At 39.2% G+C, this 17,064-nt stretch overlaps 1 protein-coding gene and 1 long non-coding RNA gene across 5 annotated transcripts in view; both read right to left on the bottom strand.

Annotated features, from left to right (window-relative positions):
* zswim2 (zinc finger SWIM-type containing 2) lies at positions 1-16,116 on the bottom strand. Of its 2 annotated transcripts, none has more exons than XM_062963453.1 (9): positions 15,740-16,116; positions 11,913-11,989; positions 11,555-11,595; positions 10,643-10,856; positions 10,011-10,262; positions 8,347-8,431; positions 7,585-7,700; positions 6,837-6,990; positions 1-3,908 (listed from the first exon to the last, which is right to left on the bottom strand). In XM_062963453.1, the coding sequence occupies exons 1-9, from the start codon at positions 15,980-15,982 to the stop codon at positions 3,423-3,425; spliced, it is 1,668 nt and encodes a 555-aa protein (XP_062819523.1). In that variant the 5' UTR covers positions 15,983-16,116; the 3' UTR covers positions 1-3,422. The 2 variants fall into 2 exon arrangements, with proteins under 2 accessions (XP_062819523.1, XP_062819519.1); XM_062963449.1 differs by having other exon boundaries at positions 7,573-7,700; positions 15,740-16,114.
* LOC103280023 (uncharacterized) overlaps positions 1-17,064 on the bottom strand; it is a 1,071,411-nt gene that overhangs the window by 310,525 nt on the left and 743,822 nt on the right. The window lies entirely within an intron of this gene.

A 17,064-nucleotide genomic window follows, 5' to 3' on the forward strand; every position in this document is an offset into this window, starting at 1 on the left:
TTTGGGTTTTGTGGCTCTTTTATTATTTTTTTATTAGCAAATTCCTACATAGACATGAATGTACCTCATTGTACTTTCATTAATACAGGTTAAGCATCCCTTACCCGGAAATCTGAAATCCTCCAAAATGCTAAATTGTCCACATTATGTGTTGTAGGCTGAGGTTGGTTCAATATACACAAACTTTATTTTTTTTGCAAAAAATAAAATAAAATATGCATATAAAATTATCTAATTTGTCTATAAGGTGTGTATGAAACATATGAAACGTCGGTGGCTCAGCGGGTTAAACCTCTGAGCTGCTAAACCTGCTGACTGAAAGGTCAGCAGTTCAAATCCAGGGAGCGGGATGAGTTCCTGCTGTTAGCCCCAGCTTCTGCTAACCTAGCAGTGTGAAAACATGCAAATGTGAGTAGATCAATAGGTACCATTTCGATGGGAAGTAACGGCACTCCATGTAGTCATGCCGGCCACATGACCTTGAAGGTGTCTACGGAAAATGCTGACTTAGAAATGGAGATGAGCACCAACCCCCAGAGTAGGAGACGACTAGACTTAATGTCAGGGAAAAACCTTTGCCTTTACCTATATGAATTGAGTTGGGCCCCATTTCCTAGATATATCATCATGTATACACATATATTTCAAAATTAAAAACTCTTCTGTTCCCAAGCAGTTCAAATTAGCAATACTCAAAATTGCACATAAAATGTGAATATGATTTACCAGGTAACGCTATACCCAAAAGCATGCAGAAAGGCTACTGAGTTCATTAGGGTTTCTTCCAAACACAAATGCTACTTATACTTTTAAAGTCATTCATGGATCAGAAAGTCCTGCTTGATTGATTCTATTCTACAAGAACACCATAACTCACTTCTTTGCTGATATTTTCCTTGGAGTACAGGAGTAGACAAATATGTTATCTTTTGATAAAATGTATAAAATTGGTTGCCTATATTAGTACTCGGTGATGGAATTGATAGATTCATTTCTCCACTGCCCGACTTCAAATTAGAGTTTGTTGTATAAGTGGTGGCAACCATTTATATATCTCAACTAGTTTCCCTACCATGTAGTCAGAACCTGCATGTTTCACATGTGTATAGCAGAACTCATTCTTGAGAGTACATCTATTTTTATTGTTTGTTTTTAATCCTGTCTTCATCCCGATACAGGGGCTGAAGACAGCTAACCCCACCCCTAAAAGTTAAAAAGCGTTTTTGTGCCATCTTATCAGCAATGCCACAAAGTGACTTCTCACCCACTTTGGTATATATAGAGGGACCTTGTCTATGCCCAGTGATGGAATAACATGTCAATGTGAATTTGAACTAAAATATCTGAACTTTAAAGATGGCATGCATACATGTGTCCATGTTAAAACTGGAGCAATCTCCATAGTGCATTAAACTCTTTTGTTCATGTAAGTACTTGAGGCTTCAGATCTAAGAGTCATCATACCTGTGGAAGAAAACTTCCATGTGCTCTTCTGGAATATCTTCACCTGAAACTATTCCAGCTTACATTACGTGGGTTATGCCTCTTCCTCAGAATGAAATATAATGTGCTTATGAAATAAATTTCCTTTTTGAGAGTTGTAGTAGATGTGACAGCAGCAGTGCGTGTAAGAGTTCTTTCTCTTGTAAACATACAGTACTTCACAGGTCATCTGACTAACTCATGGCCCAAATAGATATATCACTGCTAATAACAAGTGAAAGCACAGTCATGTAATTTTACTAACATGATGAAAATAAAAGCAAGGATGTTGCCACTGGCCAAATAAATTGGTTTTGCTACTGTGTTTGTATGCTTTTAGCTATTGCATCTTCCAAAAATTTGAATGTACAAGAAATACATTCACCGCATATGTGAAAAAATATGTGAGAAAAAAGAGAAGTCTCACAACTGTACAAGCAAACTGTTGAGTCAGTTCTCCATGTCACTTTGGCAAATACATGGAAATTTCAAACCTATTTCAGCTTTTGTCTTCACAAACCCTCCAAATGTTAACATACATATCCGATAACTCAGGAGCATGAAGAGACCTAATAAGAAAAGGCAAAAGCCATTGCTTTTTAGAGGAACAGGACAGCCCAGGATTCACTTAATAGCATTAGGGAGTTAATAAAATGTGAAAGGGGAACTTGTATACAGTAATCCTATTTTGGCTGCAATGAAAATAAATTACCAGAAATCTGAAAAAGCAGAGGTCAGCTTCCTGAAGTAGTTGTTTCTACTTTTTAATTCTCAGCCCTCGATATAATCTTGATCCCAGTCCCTAGGGCTCATGTAGAACACAGCACTTGCCAGAAAATGAATATGAGTAGTCTGTTAGTAAGTTATTTTCAGATGATCCAATGAATAATAACTCTTGCAGGAACACAAGAGTTTACTTCAGTCATTTCCAGTGAAGAAGCCCCTGGTAGCACAATGGGTTAAACCCTTGTGCCGGCAGGACTGCTGACTGCAATGTGGGCAGTTTAAATACAGGGAGCAGGGTGAATTCCTGTCTGTCAGCTATAGCTCCTCATGCGGGAACATGAGAGAAACCTCTCACAGGGTGGTAAATCATCCAACATCCAGGTGTCCCTTAAGCAACATCCTTGCAAACAGCCAATTCTCTCACACCAGAAGCAACTTGCAGTTTCTCAAGTCACTCCTGACACACACAAAAAAGTTCTAGTGAACAAAATGGGGATATTCTGCCCTATATGCAGAGTTTCCATATGTGGCTTACCAATCCCCCAAATATCCTTTTGTTTGGCTGTTTATAACACACTAGATCTTAGCTCTTCGAGGAATGTCTCTTCCCTTGGCAGTTTGAAAGCTCTTGTTATCTGAACCCTGTAAACCTATACTATTCAGTTTATGCATAATTTGCTATATGTTGTTCATTACTGTTAAGGAAATGCCAAAATACATTGGGCTTTCCTATTTGCATTTATATGTAGTCTTTTGCCAGCTCATTCTCAGACAACCATCTATCATTAAATGCATGCCTGTTATTTCAATGCCATTATAGCTAAGCTTTAAATTACAATATTCTTTTTTTCTGGAGATAACATTTTTATTCATTATGTCCCATGAACAGAGAAATTTAAATTTAAATCAAGTGATTTTATATCTCTTTAGAGACTACAGGATAATGGCAAACACACATTTACAAAGTCAGTTTTTCTAATAACTGTACACATTCATGGCAAATTTAATTTATATTTCAGACAAGCATCATGTAGCCTGACATAATTTTCTAGAAGATAAACTAAAAGCTGTTAAAGCTGTTAAAAGAGTTAAACATACTAACAGATGAGGCTTTTAAATGTTGATAAAAACAAAATACTATTTAGTATTGATCCTCCATACATTTACTCAAAAGAGGGACTGACTCTCAAGTAAATGTGTAAAGCATCACAATCTTAATGTGAAGTCCCATTTATAGATAAACCTCTTAAACCACTGGCAACTGGGTTCTGTATAGCAGCAGGTTTTGGAATAAGAGCCAAACCCTTAAAGTATCTTGAAAACTTCAGATTTCTGGCCTTTTGAATGCTGTTCAGGTTGAAGCCAGAGTCTCTTTTAGAATTGTAGCTGAACCCATTCAGTGTTAAATTTGGCTTCAAATCTGTTTGGCTTTTTGTTTCTTTACAACATTCTTCAGGTCTGGCCTGAGTCTTCTTAAGGACAGGACCAGGCTTCATTGGCCTTGAAAGCAATCTGGTGCCTGGGATGAAAAGATCCTGATCTGACTGCTTTGCTTGCTTAATCTCTCCTTCAGATGCTGACAAATTTACTTTATCTTTGGTTTGTAGATTATCCCAGGCTAATGGATTATAGACAATGTGTCCATCAATGGGGCAGGCATTGTCTTTGAACAACCAATTGTCAATGCATTTCCTGTGGAACTGAGGAAAAATATACATCAATAAGTGACAGCATCTCAGTATTTTTTAATCCTAAAGATGCTCATTTTTCCAATGAATAAACTCTTAATCAAGTATTTTGGATATGAATCCCAAGAAACTATTAGCAGAAGACAGATTATCCTTTTACATTGTAAGACAATCAGGCATAATATAAATGGTCTCACTGGAATAATAACCCAAATCTACTTATCTTAGGAGCATTAGGCCCACACACAGTAATTTACTGTGGAAAATGCATTAGCTCAAATGGGATCATAAATCAATACACTTAAATAGCCATGAAGTCCTTAACTCAGATAAATTCCATGACTGAACTGATGCATTCCAAAACCTCTGCTAACTTCCATGTAATCTTTGGGTTTACAGACCAATATGTTTCTTGTTACTTTCCATCCTTTAAAAAAAGAAAATAAAAGAGTATATATTCTCAAAATGTAGCTGCATATTCTGGTAGGCAATATATATACAGTGGAGTGTTGACTTATGAGCATCCCTACTGTCGGGTTTTCTGAGGTACGAGCTGTCACTGCTTCAAATTTTGGCTTTGAAATACGAGCAGAGATCTGAGTTACAAGCTCTTTGAGCTGCCTTCACAAAGTTCACAAAGCACCTAAAAGACACAAGTGGGAGGCAGCCAGCACACACACACTGCCCCCCCCCCAAAAAAAACCCAGAGCACATGTGTGTCCCCTTCCCTTGCACACAGGACTCCTCCTCGCAAGCAGTAGAACCAATGAAGACAGGATGGAGGGAAGGAAAAAAAGGAAAAGAGGGAAGAGGAGCAGGGGGAGGGAAGGAAAGGAAAGAAAGAGCTGGAGGGAGGGAGGGAAGATAGATAAGACAGCGGAAGCAGCGGCTCAGCCACTGTGCAACCTATGCTCCGTGCCTTTGGAGCTGCTTCAGATTTACCAATCACAAGCGGAGCCAGGACAAAAAGTGGGGGGGGGGGGGGAGCAAGGTAGAGTAGTCTTCTCCACTGCCACCAGCATCTTCCCTGATTCTGAAGGTATATAACTTAATTAAAAAATTGGTGTTTTTTTGGGGGGGTGGGGGTGGGGGAATTAAACGGATTAATATTCCAATTCATTTCAATGGGGAAATTTGATTTGACATATAAGCAAATTGAGTTATGACCTTGGTCACAGAATGAATTACATTCATATGTCAAGATATTACTGTATGTACAAATTATGATTTAGAAGATAAATCTTATTGGTTCGAATTTGGGCAATGTTAAGTTACACTACTTCACAAATTAAACACATACTTTATACAGTGATACCTTAACTTAAGACCGTAATGTGTTCTGTGACTAAGCTCTTAACTCAAAATGTTCTTATCCCAAAGCAAACTTCTATACTGAAATGCTATTAATCCATTTTGCCCCCCAAACATGCCCAATTTTGTGACATGTTTTTAAATAAGAAAATGTATTATATAAATAACAAATAATGTATAAATTTACACTCACATGGAATAAAAAAGAAAAATCAACTTTAAAATGGCAGAAGCACAAAGTGAAGAGGCAGAAGAATCATTTTCTTCATACTGTACTCATTCCAGCCTCTTCCCTCTCTTGCTTTCTCCCCCCTCTCTCTTCATGAAGCCAAACATACCAGGAATAAAAACCACACAAAATCAACCCAAAGTTCCTCAAAGCGGACAGCAACCTCCTAAAGTGAACAAGAGTAAAGCGGACAGCAATCTCCCAAAGCAAACAGGAGCAAGAGGCATGAGGCACAGAGGCTAACTCCCTTGAGGCCCTAAAGCTCTGTACTCTTGCGCTGGTGCTACCTCTTAACTCAAAATGCTGCTCTTATGTCAAAGTGAAGCCCAGGCCAAGTGAAAGCTCTTAACTCTAAACACTCTTAAGTTGGGACATTCTTAAGTAGAGGTTCCACTGTACTTAAATTTGACCATTGGTCTAGTATTAGTTAATCCTAAAGTTCACGGGGGCCTTTAATTTAGAAACCTCTCTCAACCCCTGCTGCTTGATGTCCACAAATTTGTATTCTGCCTTTCACATGATGCTAAATTGTGTTTTCAACAGGTATGAAGGGTGGTAACCCACAGACAAGTTAGAAATCTTTTTCAGGCATAAGTGAAAGCTCATAGTGCATTGAAATAGGTTGAAATGTCCTGCATGCCACTTTTGTGGCAACTAATACTAATGCGACCTACTAGAAAATTATATCAGCAAATCATTTTCTAGTAGGGAAATTTTGTTCCTTAAAAGAGGAAAAATGAAGTAAGTACTAGCATAGAAGGCAATCCACCATAGAGTTAATCAGAATCTTCTGACCTTGCATATCAGCAATCAGAATTCGTTGTACACTGTCCTTTCCACAACTAATTTAATTTATATAGAGTCCCATTGAAAAGAAAGAAGGGATATCTATCAATCAATCGAACTGTAATACTGTGCACATCCAAAGCTTCCACAACAAAAACCCTATTCTATGACAGTTGCAATTATTTAAATTGTAGCACACAGGCCTTCCCCGCCAGTTTATAATCATTAATTTTAAACTCGTGCCCTGTGTTTTAATCTCTGTGTATTTTCATATGTTTTATAGAAATATGTATTAATATGTACCTTTTATAGAAATACACTTAATATGTGTATAGAATTTTGACAATGTTGATATGTTTTAACTATGCTGTAACTCGTCTCGAGCCATGAGGAGAGGCGGTCAAGAAATAAAATAATAATAATTATTATTATTATATGATGACTTCATTTTTCAAAACTTGAGCAAACTATTTCATAATCTGACTAAACATGTGGTAAATGTGTGAACAGCCACTGCTGAAAAGCATTGTTGCCAAGGTGACCATGCATGGTTAGTACAAAGAGGATTAGGAAGAGAGCAGAAAAGCAGCTACTCAAACTGACATTTTACTTACCTTGTGGTGACATGGCAAAAATCTTGTAACTTGACCAAGGCAAAAACCCTTCAAACAGAGTCTACATTGCAAACCTGGCCCAAGTAAACTGCTACATTTCCTAACCATCACAGTGGGCAATGAATTTATTATTTGTACTGGGGTGCAACTTAACCTGAAAAGCAAATACAAGATCATACTGAATTAGTTAATCTTCCCTACTATCCTTCTTTGTTTGGATTTTTATGTAAGATTATGGTTAAATATGAATAAAAGCCCTTGAAATCAGAAGGTAATATTCATTCAGTATTTCTTACACATCCCGTGGTCTTAATTAGCATTAATATGATACCAATCAAAGAAGTATCCTGTTAGTCTGTTGCAGCACAAAAAGGGAGGAACAGGAAGGAAAAGAAAAACAAGGAAAAAAGGGGGGAAGAAAAAGGAAAAGATTTCTTTTCTCACTCCCTATCTTCTTTCTTTTTATGATACCAATCAGTGTGAAACATTGTACGACAGTGCTTAATTCAGTAAGACTACAGGTTTGGTGACATCCCCCCCACCCATCTCTCTCTCATATATATATATATATATATATACACACACACACACACACACACACACACACATTTCTCTCATTTATATACCTTAAAATACTACATTTGCATTGAGATTAAAAGATATGAAATGTAATTACTAGTATTCCCCCTATCACAAGAATCACATCTTTTGATTAAAATGGACTCAAAAGACTCACACTACACCGTACTTTTCCTTGCCCTTTTCCTCTTTAGACATCTCGTTTGAATTAACACTCCGAAGATTTTCTTCTAATGCTGCTAGTTTTAGTGTAGGTTCAACTGGCCTCCATATTTGATTCCGTTTCTATAGAATGGCAAAGAAGTAATACAAGATCTAAACTGCTGCTGAAATTGCTTGAAGAGGGTTGTCAGCAAGTGCTTTTTCAAACACAGTTAAAATACCTGTAGTTTTAATCTTTATACGCATGAAAAATAAAGAAATCAAAACCTGCTGTCAAAACACAAAATAGCCCCAGAAGGTTCAGGTAACAAATATTCTTCATGATCTCTATGTAAGTCATAACGATCATGAATAATATTTGTATGTATGTATTATGGATGGACGAACAGACAGACAGACAGACAAAACAATATAGTTCCCATACAATTCAACAGAAATCATAGTCACTGGTCATGCTATCTGGAGGTTTCTGGAAACTGTTTTCTAAAAGGTAACTTGGTCATGCCCGGTTTATATACAAAATTACTTATGAAGTGCTGCTATGTTGAAAAAGGCTTAGTTCCTAGTACATTTAGGGTTGCAGCCACATTCTCTATGCTCATGTTGCTTAGCAAAATTTAGATAATAAACATTGATTTTTATACCCTATAAATAATTCACATACGCCCATCTGATAGGATGAGTCAACAGATCCCTGTATTGATCTTTTCTTGTTTGACTCTTGGATTAAGATAAATTGATAAGCAGCTAGGTGGCAATGATACTGTACCTCTCGTACAGCAAAGGTATGTGATGGATGACAAAAGCTGCTGAAACATCTGTCACACAAGTGGTATTCATTACACACAGTACACCTTGAAACAAAATATAATAATGGTTAATTGTTGCAGTGACAAAAAACGACCACGGTAAGAGAGACCACCCAGTGAGGCCAAACTGGACAATACCCCATACAAATCTACATTACATATTCATTGAGCAAGTAAGATAGTGTACATTACTTTTTGAAGCCTATCATTAAAACACTGGACATTCTTAACGAAAGTTAAGTTTGCAGTTTTCAGAACAATGGGATCTCATTCCTTGTTATCTCAGCTCCCCAAAACAAAGAATTCTGAAAGCAGGATTCATTTAATACCAACTTGCCTACAATTGGAAACAAAGTTAGTAGGCAAAATGAAGAGATATTGACTTGTATGGACTGTCAGAATTAAAAATGCAACACTCTAGCTTCAAAATACATTTTATGGACAGTATCTTATGAGCATTAACTAGGCTTGATTTTTACACAGACTAAATCCCTTTCTTCAACTCATGCTAGGGGGAGTAATAGTCCTCCCCCCAGCATTTTTAAATGTTTATTGTTATTCTTGATTTGTTTTGGGAGGAGATACTATCTAGCCTGTTATCATTGCCTTTGCTCTCATTCTCTATATGTTTTAAAAGGGGATTTTAAAGATTGTTTTGATTAAAACTAACCACTTTCCATCATTGTGAAAGAAAGCAGGCATTATCAATTAGAACGTTAATTATAAAACTCCATGCTGTAAGAAAATTCTAACATAGCCATTTATATAATAAAATTATTAAAACAAGTGTTTGCTATACAGGCTTCTATTGTTCAAGCTCACAAGTAAATGGGGATGTAGTTATTGCTTTTAGTTAAGGCAGCTTTCTTTCTATTGGCTCAATTATATTGATATTTATTTACTAGGAGGCAAATCCCACATGTTCAAGTGGAGCTTACTTCCTAATGTATGGACTCCTATCTAAACTAAAACCATTAAAATTACCCCAGGAATAATTTATCTAAAGATTGACGAGGCAGTTGATTGACTTGGAACAAGATAATTTAATCACAAAAGTTATATCTGTATGTATTATATTTCTTTGTGCTGCAATCCCAAGATCCCTGGCACAGTAAGCTAAGGATCATGAGGAAGGAGATCTGGCCCTCTAAATGTATAAACCCTGGAAAAGAAGTTCCAATGCTGGATTCCCCATCCTTGCCTCCTCAGAAAGGTCTGTGCTCATATTCCTCTGACATTGGACCTTCAAGTTCAGAGAAAGGACTTGATTCCAGAACAAGCATGGGTTCTGACTTCAGACCTCTCTGAAATAGCTCTTTGGACTGGACCTGCTCATTTTAGGCTTAAATATAGTTAAATATCAGATGATGATGATGATGATGATGATTATTATTATTATTATTATTATTTATACCCTGCTTTATTTCTTCCGAAAGAGACTCAAAGTGGCTTAACATATAAACATTAGCATACAATTTAAAATATACCAATATGTAAATGTTAAAACAGGATTAAATATAAACAGTATTTTTAAAATCCCAGTTAAAAATAATTAAAACATATTCAAAGTTAAAAACCGCAGATCAGTGAGGACATTAGGAAAGAACTCTTTTAAAATGTTTACTTGTAGCAGTTTCCTTCAATGGGGCATATTCTGCAGTTATTGCAAGGGATTCCAAGATGTTTGTCAAGACGCGTTTTCTCTGCTATAGTCACATGTCTCTTGCAGTTTATGAATTCCTCCAAGATGACTTTCAATGACGCAAAATTTTCCCTGCACAGAGGGCACTTCACCAAAGAATCTTTCTCCAACAATTTCTGATGATCACTCCAGATCTTCATACAAACTATGTGCACATTGTTGCCACAACCGTATCTGTGGAAAATCATCAATTCTGCTCTTAGTTGTTCTCAGGGAAATTTGAAAACAAAAAGCTATAAAAGTTGATGTATATATCTATGTCTATGTCTATTAGTAGAAAACCACAAAAAATCATTTAACCTAGTCTGCACCTTTTTAGCAAACAAATCATGTATGTTCATTGGGCGAGGGCTGGTCCTTACTTTACTATGACTTTCTAAGGAATGCTGTTTTCCTTTCCTTGACAGCCATCCAAATTAAAATGCTGCTTTAAAGATCACAGGAAGGTAAATTAAATAGAAAAACTCAGAACCTTTATCAAGTTGTTAATATTGGGCAATTTATATTCTTTCCTTTTCCACTATTAATTGACTTTTATAAGAGAGGTAACTTACCTGCAGTATGTGACAGGAAGCATTTTCTTGAGTAATGGCTCTTGGCAAATAGGGCATACATCCTCATTATCAATTTCTTTTTTTTTAATGTACCCATAAGAATCTGTCTGCACCTCCTTAATGGAATCCACATTTTTGGGGGGTTGGGAAATAATTTGTGGATGCTGAAGCACATAGTTGATTTCTCTCTCAACAAGACCAACCTGTAAAGCATCTGCACAAAAATGCAAAACTAAAAATTTCTGATAACATCTCATTATATATGGTATTCCACTGACTTTTCAAACCAAGTGTTAACACATTTCCGCTCTTTAGGAAGCAAACCTAGATATCCACTGAGAACATGGCTATGGTTTGAGAAGGACAATACCCTACTATGAAAATATCATTTTGTGATATATATGTCAAAGCAACTACAAAAACAAGACTTCATGCAAATTAATGTCATAATCCTAGGGTAGAGAAGGTGCACCCTGTGGCCTGCATGAAACTCTCAAGTCTGGTTTTGTGGTCTTTAAGAGTTCTCCAGGTCACCGGAATATTTTTTTAAATTATGAGGACTTTCTTTTTGTCCCTGTGGAATATAGGCTCAATCAAGATCCAAGAGGGTCTTTTCCTCAATAGGAAGTGATCTAGAAGTTGATCCAGCAAGAAGGCCTCTTCTGAATCTAACATGGTTTCTCATTGTTAAGGGCACAGTTGGAGGAGAATCACTAGACGCAAGCATTTCAGGGAGGCTGCCATAATGGGTTCTATCTGCTAAGAACCCCTTGAAGACTCCCTTAAGTTTCCAATCCCTCTCATAAAATGATCCAAATGTGACCTTATAGGGGAAAACTTTGGTATCCCATCAGCATATCGTATACTGAACCACAACATGGAAATAAAAATATGAAACTGCCTGGTACTTACATTCATGGTTTCTTGGAAGTTTGAATTTTTTCAACAATAACCTGAAAGTAAAACAGAAAAGGGATAACTTAATTTAAATTTGAAGAACAATAAGTAAACTATTTTTTAACCTGACGCTTTCCCATTTCTTTATATCACACTGCCTTCTCCTCCCTTCCTCCTTCTCCTTAAATCATTGGATCCACTTTCCTTCCCTAAGCCCCATGTGTCCATCTATCCCTTGGGGTCACTTTGGCTCTTCAGTCTCTCTACTTAACTTTTAAAAAGAAACCCTAAATAACTGTGTGACCCCAAGACTACAGAATAAACTTTATCAAACAAAATTGGCAAAGCTTCATAGTAAAAAAAATTAGTTTACCAGCAGATATGTTTACAGAGGTCCTTCTCTTTCACAAATGTTAAGCAGTTGCATGAGTGAGGGTTCCCCAGGGAAACCTTTTATCAAAACAAAAGAAAACCATTAACATTATTTGGTGTTGTAAAATGGAAATGAAAGAAGAATTAAGATGTATATGTAGTTAGAGTTGTCAATGAAAACCTTTCTATTATTCCTACAGATAATTTATGCAATATTACTATTTTTCAAGGTCCCCAGTTTAAAAACGATGCAAAAGATACAAGCCAAGGCTTTCCAAGTTCACCCCTTCCAATGGAAGAGGGCCAATCTGAGGCAAGGAGCCAAATATTTACAGTGGGTAGTGGAAATAGGACTGTGATTAAAATCTAATGTTTTAAAGTGAGATGCAATTAACCTGTCACAACTTTTGCTGAATTAGAATCATTGCATTTATTCTAGTCTTGCCACTGGACATAATATATACTACTTATTCTTACCTCTTTGAGATGAATAAATAATAAAGTATTCATTGAGCTTAGAATAGTAACAAGTCATTTTTTTATAATTACACTTGTTTCCCCAGTAAAAATGATACAACTATTGTACATACTCATGTATAAGATGACCTCATGCATACATTTAAGACAGATTTTGGGGCCAAAATTTGGTATAGCCCATGGCTAAGTTGAGGGTCTTCCACAGAGAGAGGCAAGCAACAATGTTGCCCCAGGGGGCCAACCGCCCCTGGCCATAACCACCATTTCCCGTTCCAGCCATTCAAAAAGGTCAGAAGTGGTCCAAGGAAGAGAGAGTAGAGGGGTTCAGTGCTTCTTTTAGGTTATCTCAGGACAGGTTCCGCTCATGCCGTTTACCATTCCACTCAGAGAAGGGAAGGGTTCCCTTTTTGAGAACAATTCAGTATTCACACTGATCCATGGATAAGCCAACCCAGGTTTTTTGGGTTGTTGTTTTGACTAAAACAATCTATCCTTTTTCTTGAAAGCATTACATCCTGTAATATTTAATTATGCCACTTATTTATTAATTTATAGCAGAACATTTATCTAAAACTTGAAAAACTTCAAAAGGATACATGAACTCAAAATGCTAGAAAACCAGATGACTCATGGAAAAAATGAAATGCTATTTTTATTTTATGAGCGCTTTAAGTCTGTTATACATTTGTACTTGAGAACTCTAATCATTTCACAGGTTTTTTGGCCTTGTCTCCTTGTGGGTATGGATGATGGAAGGATTGATATTTTCCCTGTGGAGAATAGAATTCAGCAGCAGAAACTATGTGGATATATCCTTCAGTGGGAAACAGAAGTCAGGTAGAGTCATAATACTGTTTCTTAGGACAGCATATATAGGACAGCTGCATTTTGAATCTGCATGACAGGGCTCTGAAATGTACTTTACTACAATGGACAAGGAAGTACATTATGTTCAAGTAGCCACCCTCCCCAAGGAAACATCTGCCTGCCACCCAAGGCTACATAGAACATAGGTATTTAAATGTTGTGTGACCTGATGAGAAACAAGGTTAATTTTGGAAAGTGATTGTGAGGTGACACAAGATATAAATCCCGAGTGCGGCCTGAGGAAGAACTAGGTGAGAAGATCTGGGAGGGAAGAGCTCTAAACAATGGCCTCATCTACACTGACCATTTAATGCAATTTGGAGTGAGCTTCAAACTGTGGTGGCCAGACAACAAACTCCCACAAAACCACACGAAAGTAAGCCTATAATGTGTCTCAGTGCTTTGTGGTTTGTGAAATCACCATCCAGGCTTCGAACTGGCTACAGGCTTTCCTATGTTGTCATCTGCAGAGTGAAACCACTTTCTTCAATACTGGTTTGAAATTACACTTAAATGGACAGTGTAGATGGGATCAGAGATGCTCTTAAAGATGAATAATTGACTTCTGTGGCAAAACTGAAACAGTTCTTCCTCTGTGCATGAGGCAGGGCATTATAGGCAAGCATACAGATGCTGAGTTGTTTGTTTTGCACAAGATGGAGGATTCCTCGGTAAGTGCCATTTAGCCAGATTGTTTTTTGATCTGCCCACTCCACTTCTGAGTCTGTTCAGGGACTTCCAAGTTGCCCATTCTTGGTTTGCCCCTGGAGGAAGACCTTGTGGGGGACCATTCAGTTGGGACTACCTAATTTTGCTACCCACAGAGATATTTTTGCTGTTGTTGGAGGGACATTTAGAGGAGTAGTGCTTCTCATTGCACTTTTCTTTGAGTCTACTGGGAGGAGGCTGATAGCTATGCAGTGTTCAACATTATTTCTCTCTCAATTGGCATCAACTTCCCATTGCATATCAGGGGGGCAATGCCAAGTAGCTTATAAAGAATATCAACAGGTGTAGTTTTAAGACATCCTGTGATTATTCTACGTTTCATTCAGTGTTATGTTCACCTACTTCGCGTGGGCAGAATGTGCCAAATAGGGCAGACAAACTGAGTAGCTGAGTAAGACAAGGCCAGGGCTGATGTTCTTATCAATTTTGGGTCTGTACCCCATGCGCTGCCAGTAAGTTTCCGCAGGATGTTATTGTGTGCAGCTACTTTGTGCTTGGTTTTCATAGTGTTTCCTAAATGTTAGTGTTCGATCTGAGGTGACACTGAGATATTTAAGATGGAAACAGTGTTCAAGCTGGGTTGTTGTATGTTTTCTGGGCTGTATGGCCATGTTCTAGAAGTATTCTCTCCTGACGTTTTGCCCACATCTATGGCAGGCATCCTCAGAGGTTGTGAAGTATGGAGAAACTAAGCAAGGAATGTTTATATATATCTGTGGGAAGTCCAGGGTGAGGGAAGAACTCTTGTCAGTTGGAGGCCTGCGTAAATGTTTCAACTGACAAGAGTTCTTCCTCACCCTGGACTTCCCACAGATATATATAAACATTCCTTGCTTAGTTTCTCCATATCTCACAACCTCTGAGGATGCCTGCCATAGATGTGGGCGAAACGTCAGGAGAGAATACTTCTAGAACATGGCCTTACAGCCCGGAAAACATACAACAACCCTGTGATCCCGGCCATGAAAGCCTTCGACAACACAGTGTTCGAGCTCTTGGCCTTTCCATCTAACTTTAAATTTCCTACTGGCTTCACAGTTACGGTAGGTGGAAAGTACACACCTGTGTCTTTGCAGGGTTAGGCTTCTGTGGTTATCTTTGTAGTAGAGGCCAGGGCTGATGCTCTTATTAGTTTTGGTTCTTATTAATAATTGATCAATAAGAATCAATGTTTTTATCAATTAATCAATGGCTGAGATCGGATGAGAGACTCCCTCCTGGGCACACAGGACTGGGAGCCTTGGATGGCACTGAACAGACTGTGCTCTGGCACCACGAGATGCAGAGCCAACCTTAAGAAATGGGGTTACAAATTGGGAGTCCAGGACATGCGAGTGTGGAGAAGAGCAAACCACAGACTACAATGCAGCCTGAGCCCTGCCACATGCACAATGGAGGACCTCCTTGACAGGGACACCAGAGGCACTCCAAGTGGCCAGCTTCTGGTCAAAGGAAATTTAGGACAATGCCAAGTGTTTAACTTTGTGGTTTATATAGCTGTTCTCAATTCGCTTCTCACACGATAAATAAATAAGCCTCAGAGGAAATGAAGGTAAAACCCCTCTGAACTAATCTCGCCAAGGAATGACAGGTCCTCCATAAGTCAGAAGGGACTTGAAGGCGCACGAGATGAGCTTTTCCACCTGCGCGGAAAGGAGGCAGGACAACAATCCACAGCGGGTCAAGGGTTGTCCCGAGGGTTCCAGAGTCCCGGATGTGGTTGCTCTATTCCTTCATGGACTCCTCTGGCCCTACCCTGTGCTCCGCGGCGGGAAGGCGCTCTTCCTCCTCCCCCTCCTCCTGCTCCTGCAGGACGAACGCCGTAGGACCCAGTTCCCGCACGACGCGCATGGTGCAGCCCAGTGCCTGGTCCTGCCGGCAGCTCAGCTTCGTGCTGGCCGAAGAGCGCCGCCGCGACATGGCCGCCCTCCCGCCTTGAACGTGCAACCGCCGGCGCCTGGGCCTCGGCTTCGCAGGCGCGCGGAGGGCGGTTGCCATGGAGACAGGAGCGGCGCCGCGCGCCCCTGCCGCGGGAAGCCTTCGATACCCTTCCTTTTCCTGCAACAAACGGAGGCGAGGCGTCGAAAGGAGTTCCCATGGAAACGGCGCACGTCTCAGTACGTCACGCACGCGCTCCGCCAAGGGGAGGGGGGAAAGGAGAGAGTGGGAGCGCGCTTTCTTAGTGGTTCATGGCATCTTATACTTGGTTGCTGTGAGTTTTCCGGGCCATGTTCCAGCAGCATTCTCTCCTGACGTTTAGCCCACATCTACGGCAGGTATCCTCAGAGGCAGTGAGGTCTGTTGGAAACTAGGCAAGTGAGGTTTATATATCTGTGGAAGGTCCAGGGTGGGAGAAAGAACTCTTGTCTGCTTGGGGAAAGTGTGAATGGTGCAATTAGCCACCTTAATTAGTTGAATGGGCGTGCAGCTTCAAAGCCTGGCTGTTTCCTGCCTGGACGAATCCTTTGGCGTGAGGTATTAGTTGGCCCTGATTGTTTCTTATATTTATTTCATCAGATACCTATATACAGTAGAGCAGGGGTCCTCAAACTTTTTAAACAGGGGGCCAGTTCACGATCCTTTGGACCATTGGAGGGCCGGACTATAGTTGGCCACCAAGCAATAAATATTAACAACAACAACAACAACAAATAAGAGGGTTGGAAGAGACCCTTTGGGCCATTGAGTCCAATCCCCCTTTGCCTTTGTGCACCGAAAGCACAAGTAAAGCACCCCTGACAGATGGCCACCCAGAATCAATGTTAATAATAATAATAATAATAATAAAAAAGAGGGTTGGAATAGACCTCTTGGGCCATTTAGTCCAACCCCCTTCTGCCTCTGTGCACCATAAGCACAAGCAAAGCATCCCTGACAGATGGTCACCCAGCCTCAATGTTAATAATAATAATAATAATAATGGTTATAAGAGAAGAAGAGACCCCTTGGGTCATTTAGTCCAACCCCCTTCTGCCCTTGTGCCATGGGGGCCGGATAAATGGCTTCAATGGGCCGCATCCGGCCCCCGGGCCTTAGTTTGGGGACCCCTGCAGTAGAGTCTCGCTTAACCAACATAAATG

Source organism: Anolis carolinensis, chromosome 1 (genome assembly GCF_035594765.1).
Source record: "Anolis carolinensis isolate JA03-04 chromosome 1, rAnoCar3.1.pri, whole genome shotgun sequence".
Classification (NCBI taxonomy): Eukaryota; Metazoa; Chordata; class Lepidosauria; order Squamata; family Dactyloidae; genus Anolis; species Anolis carolinensis.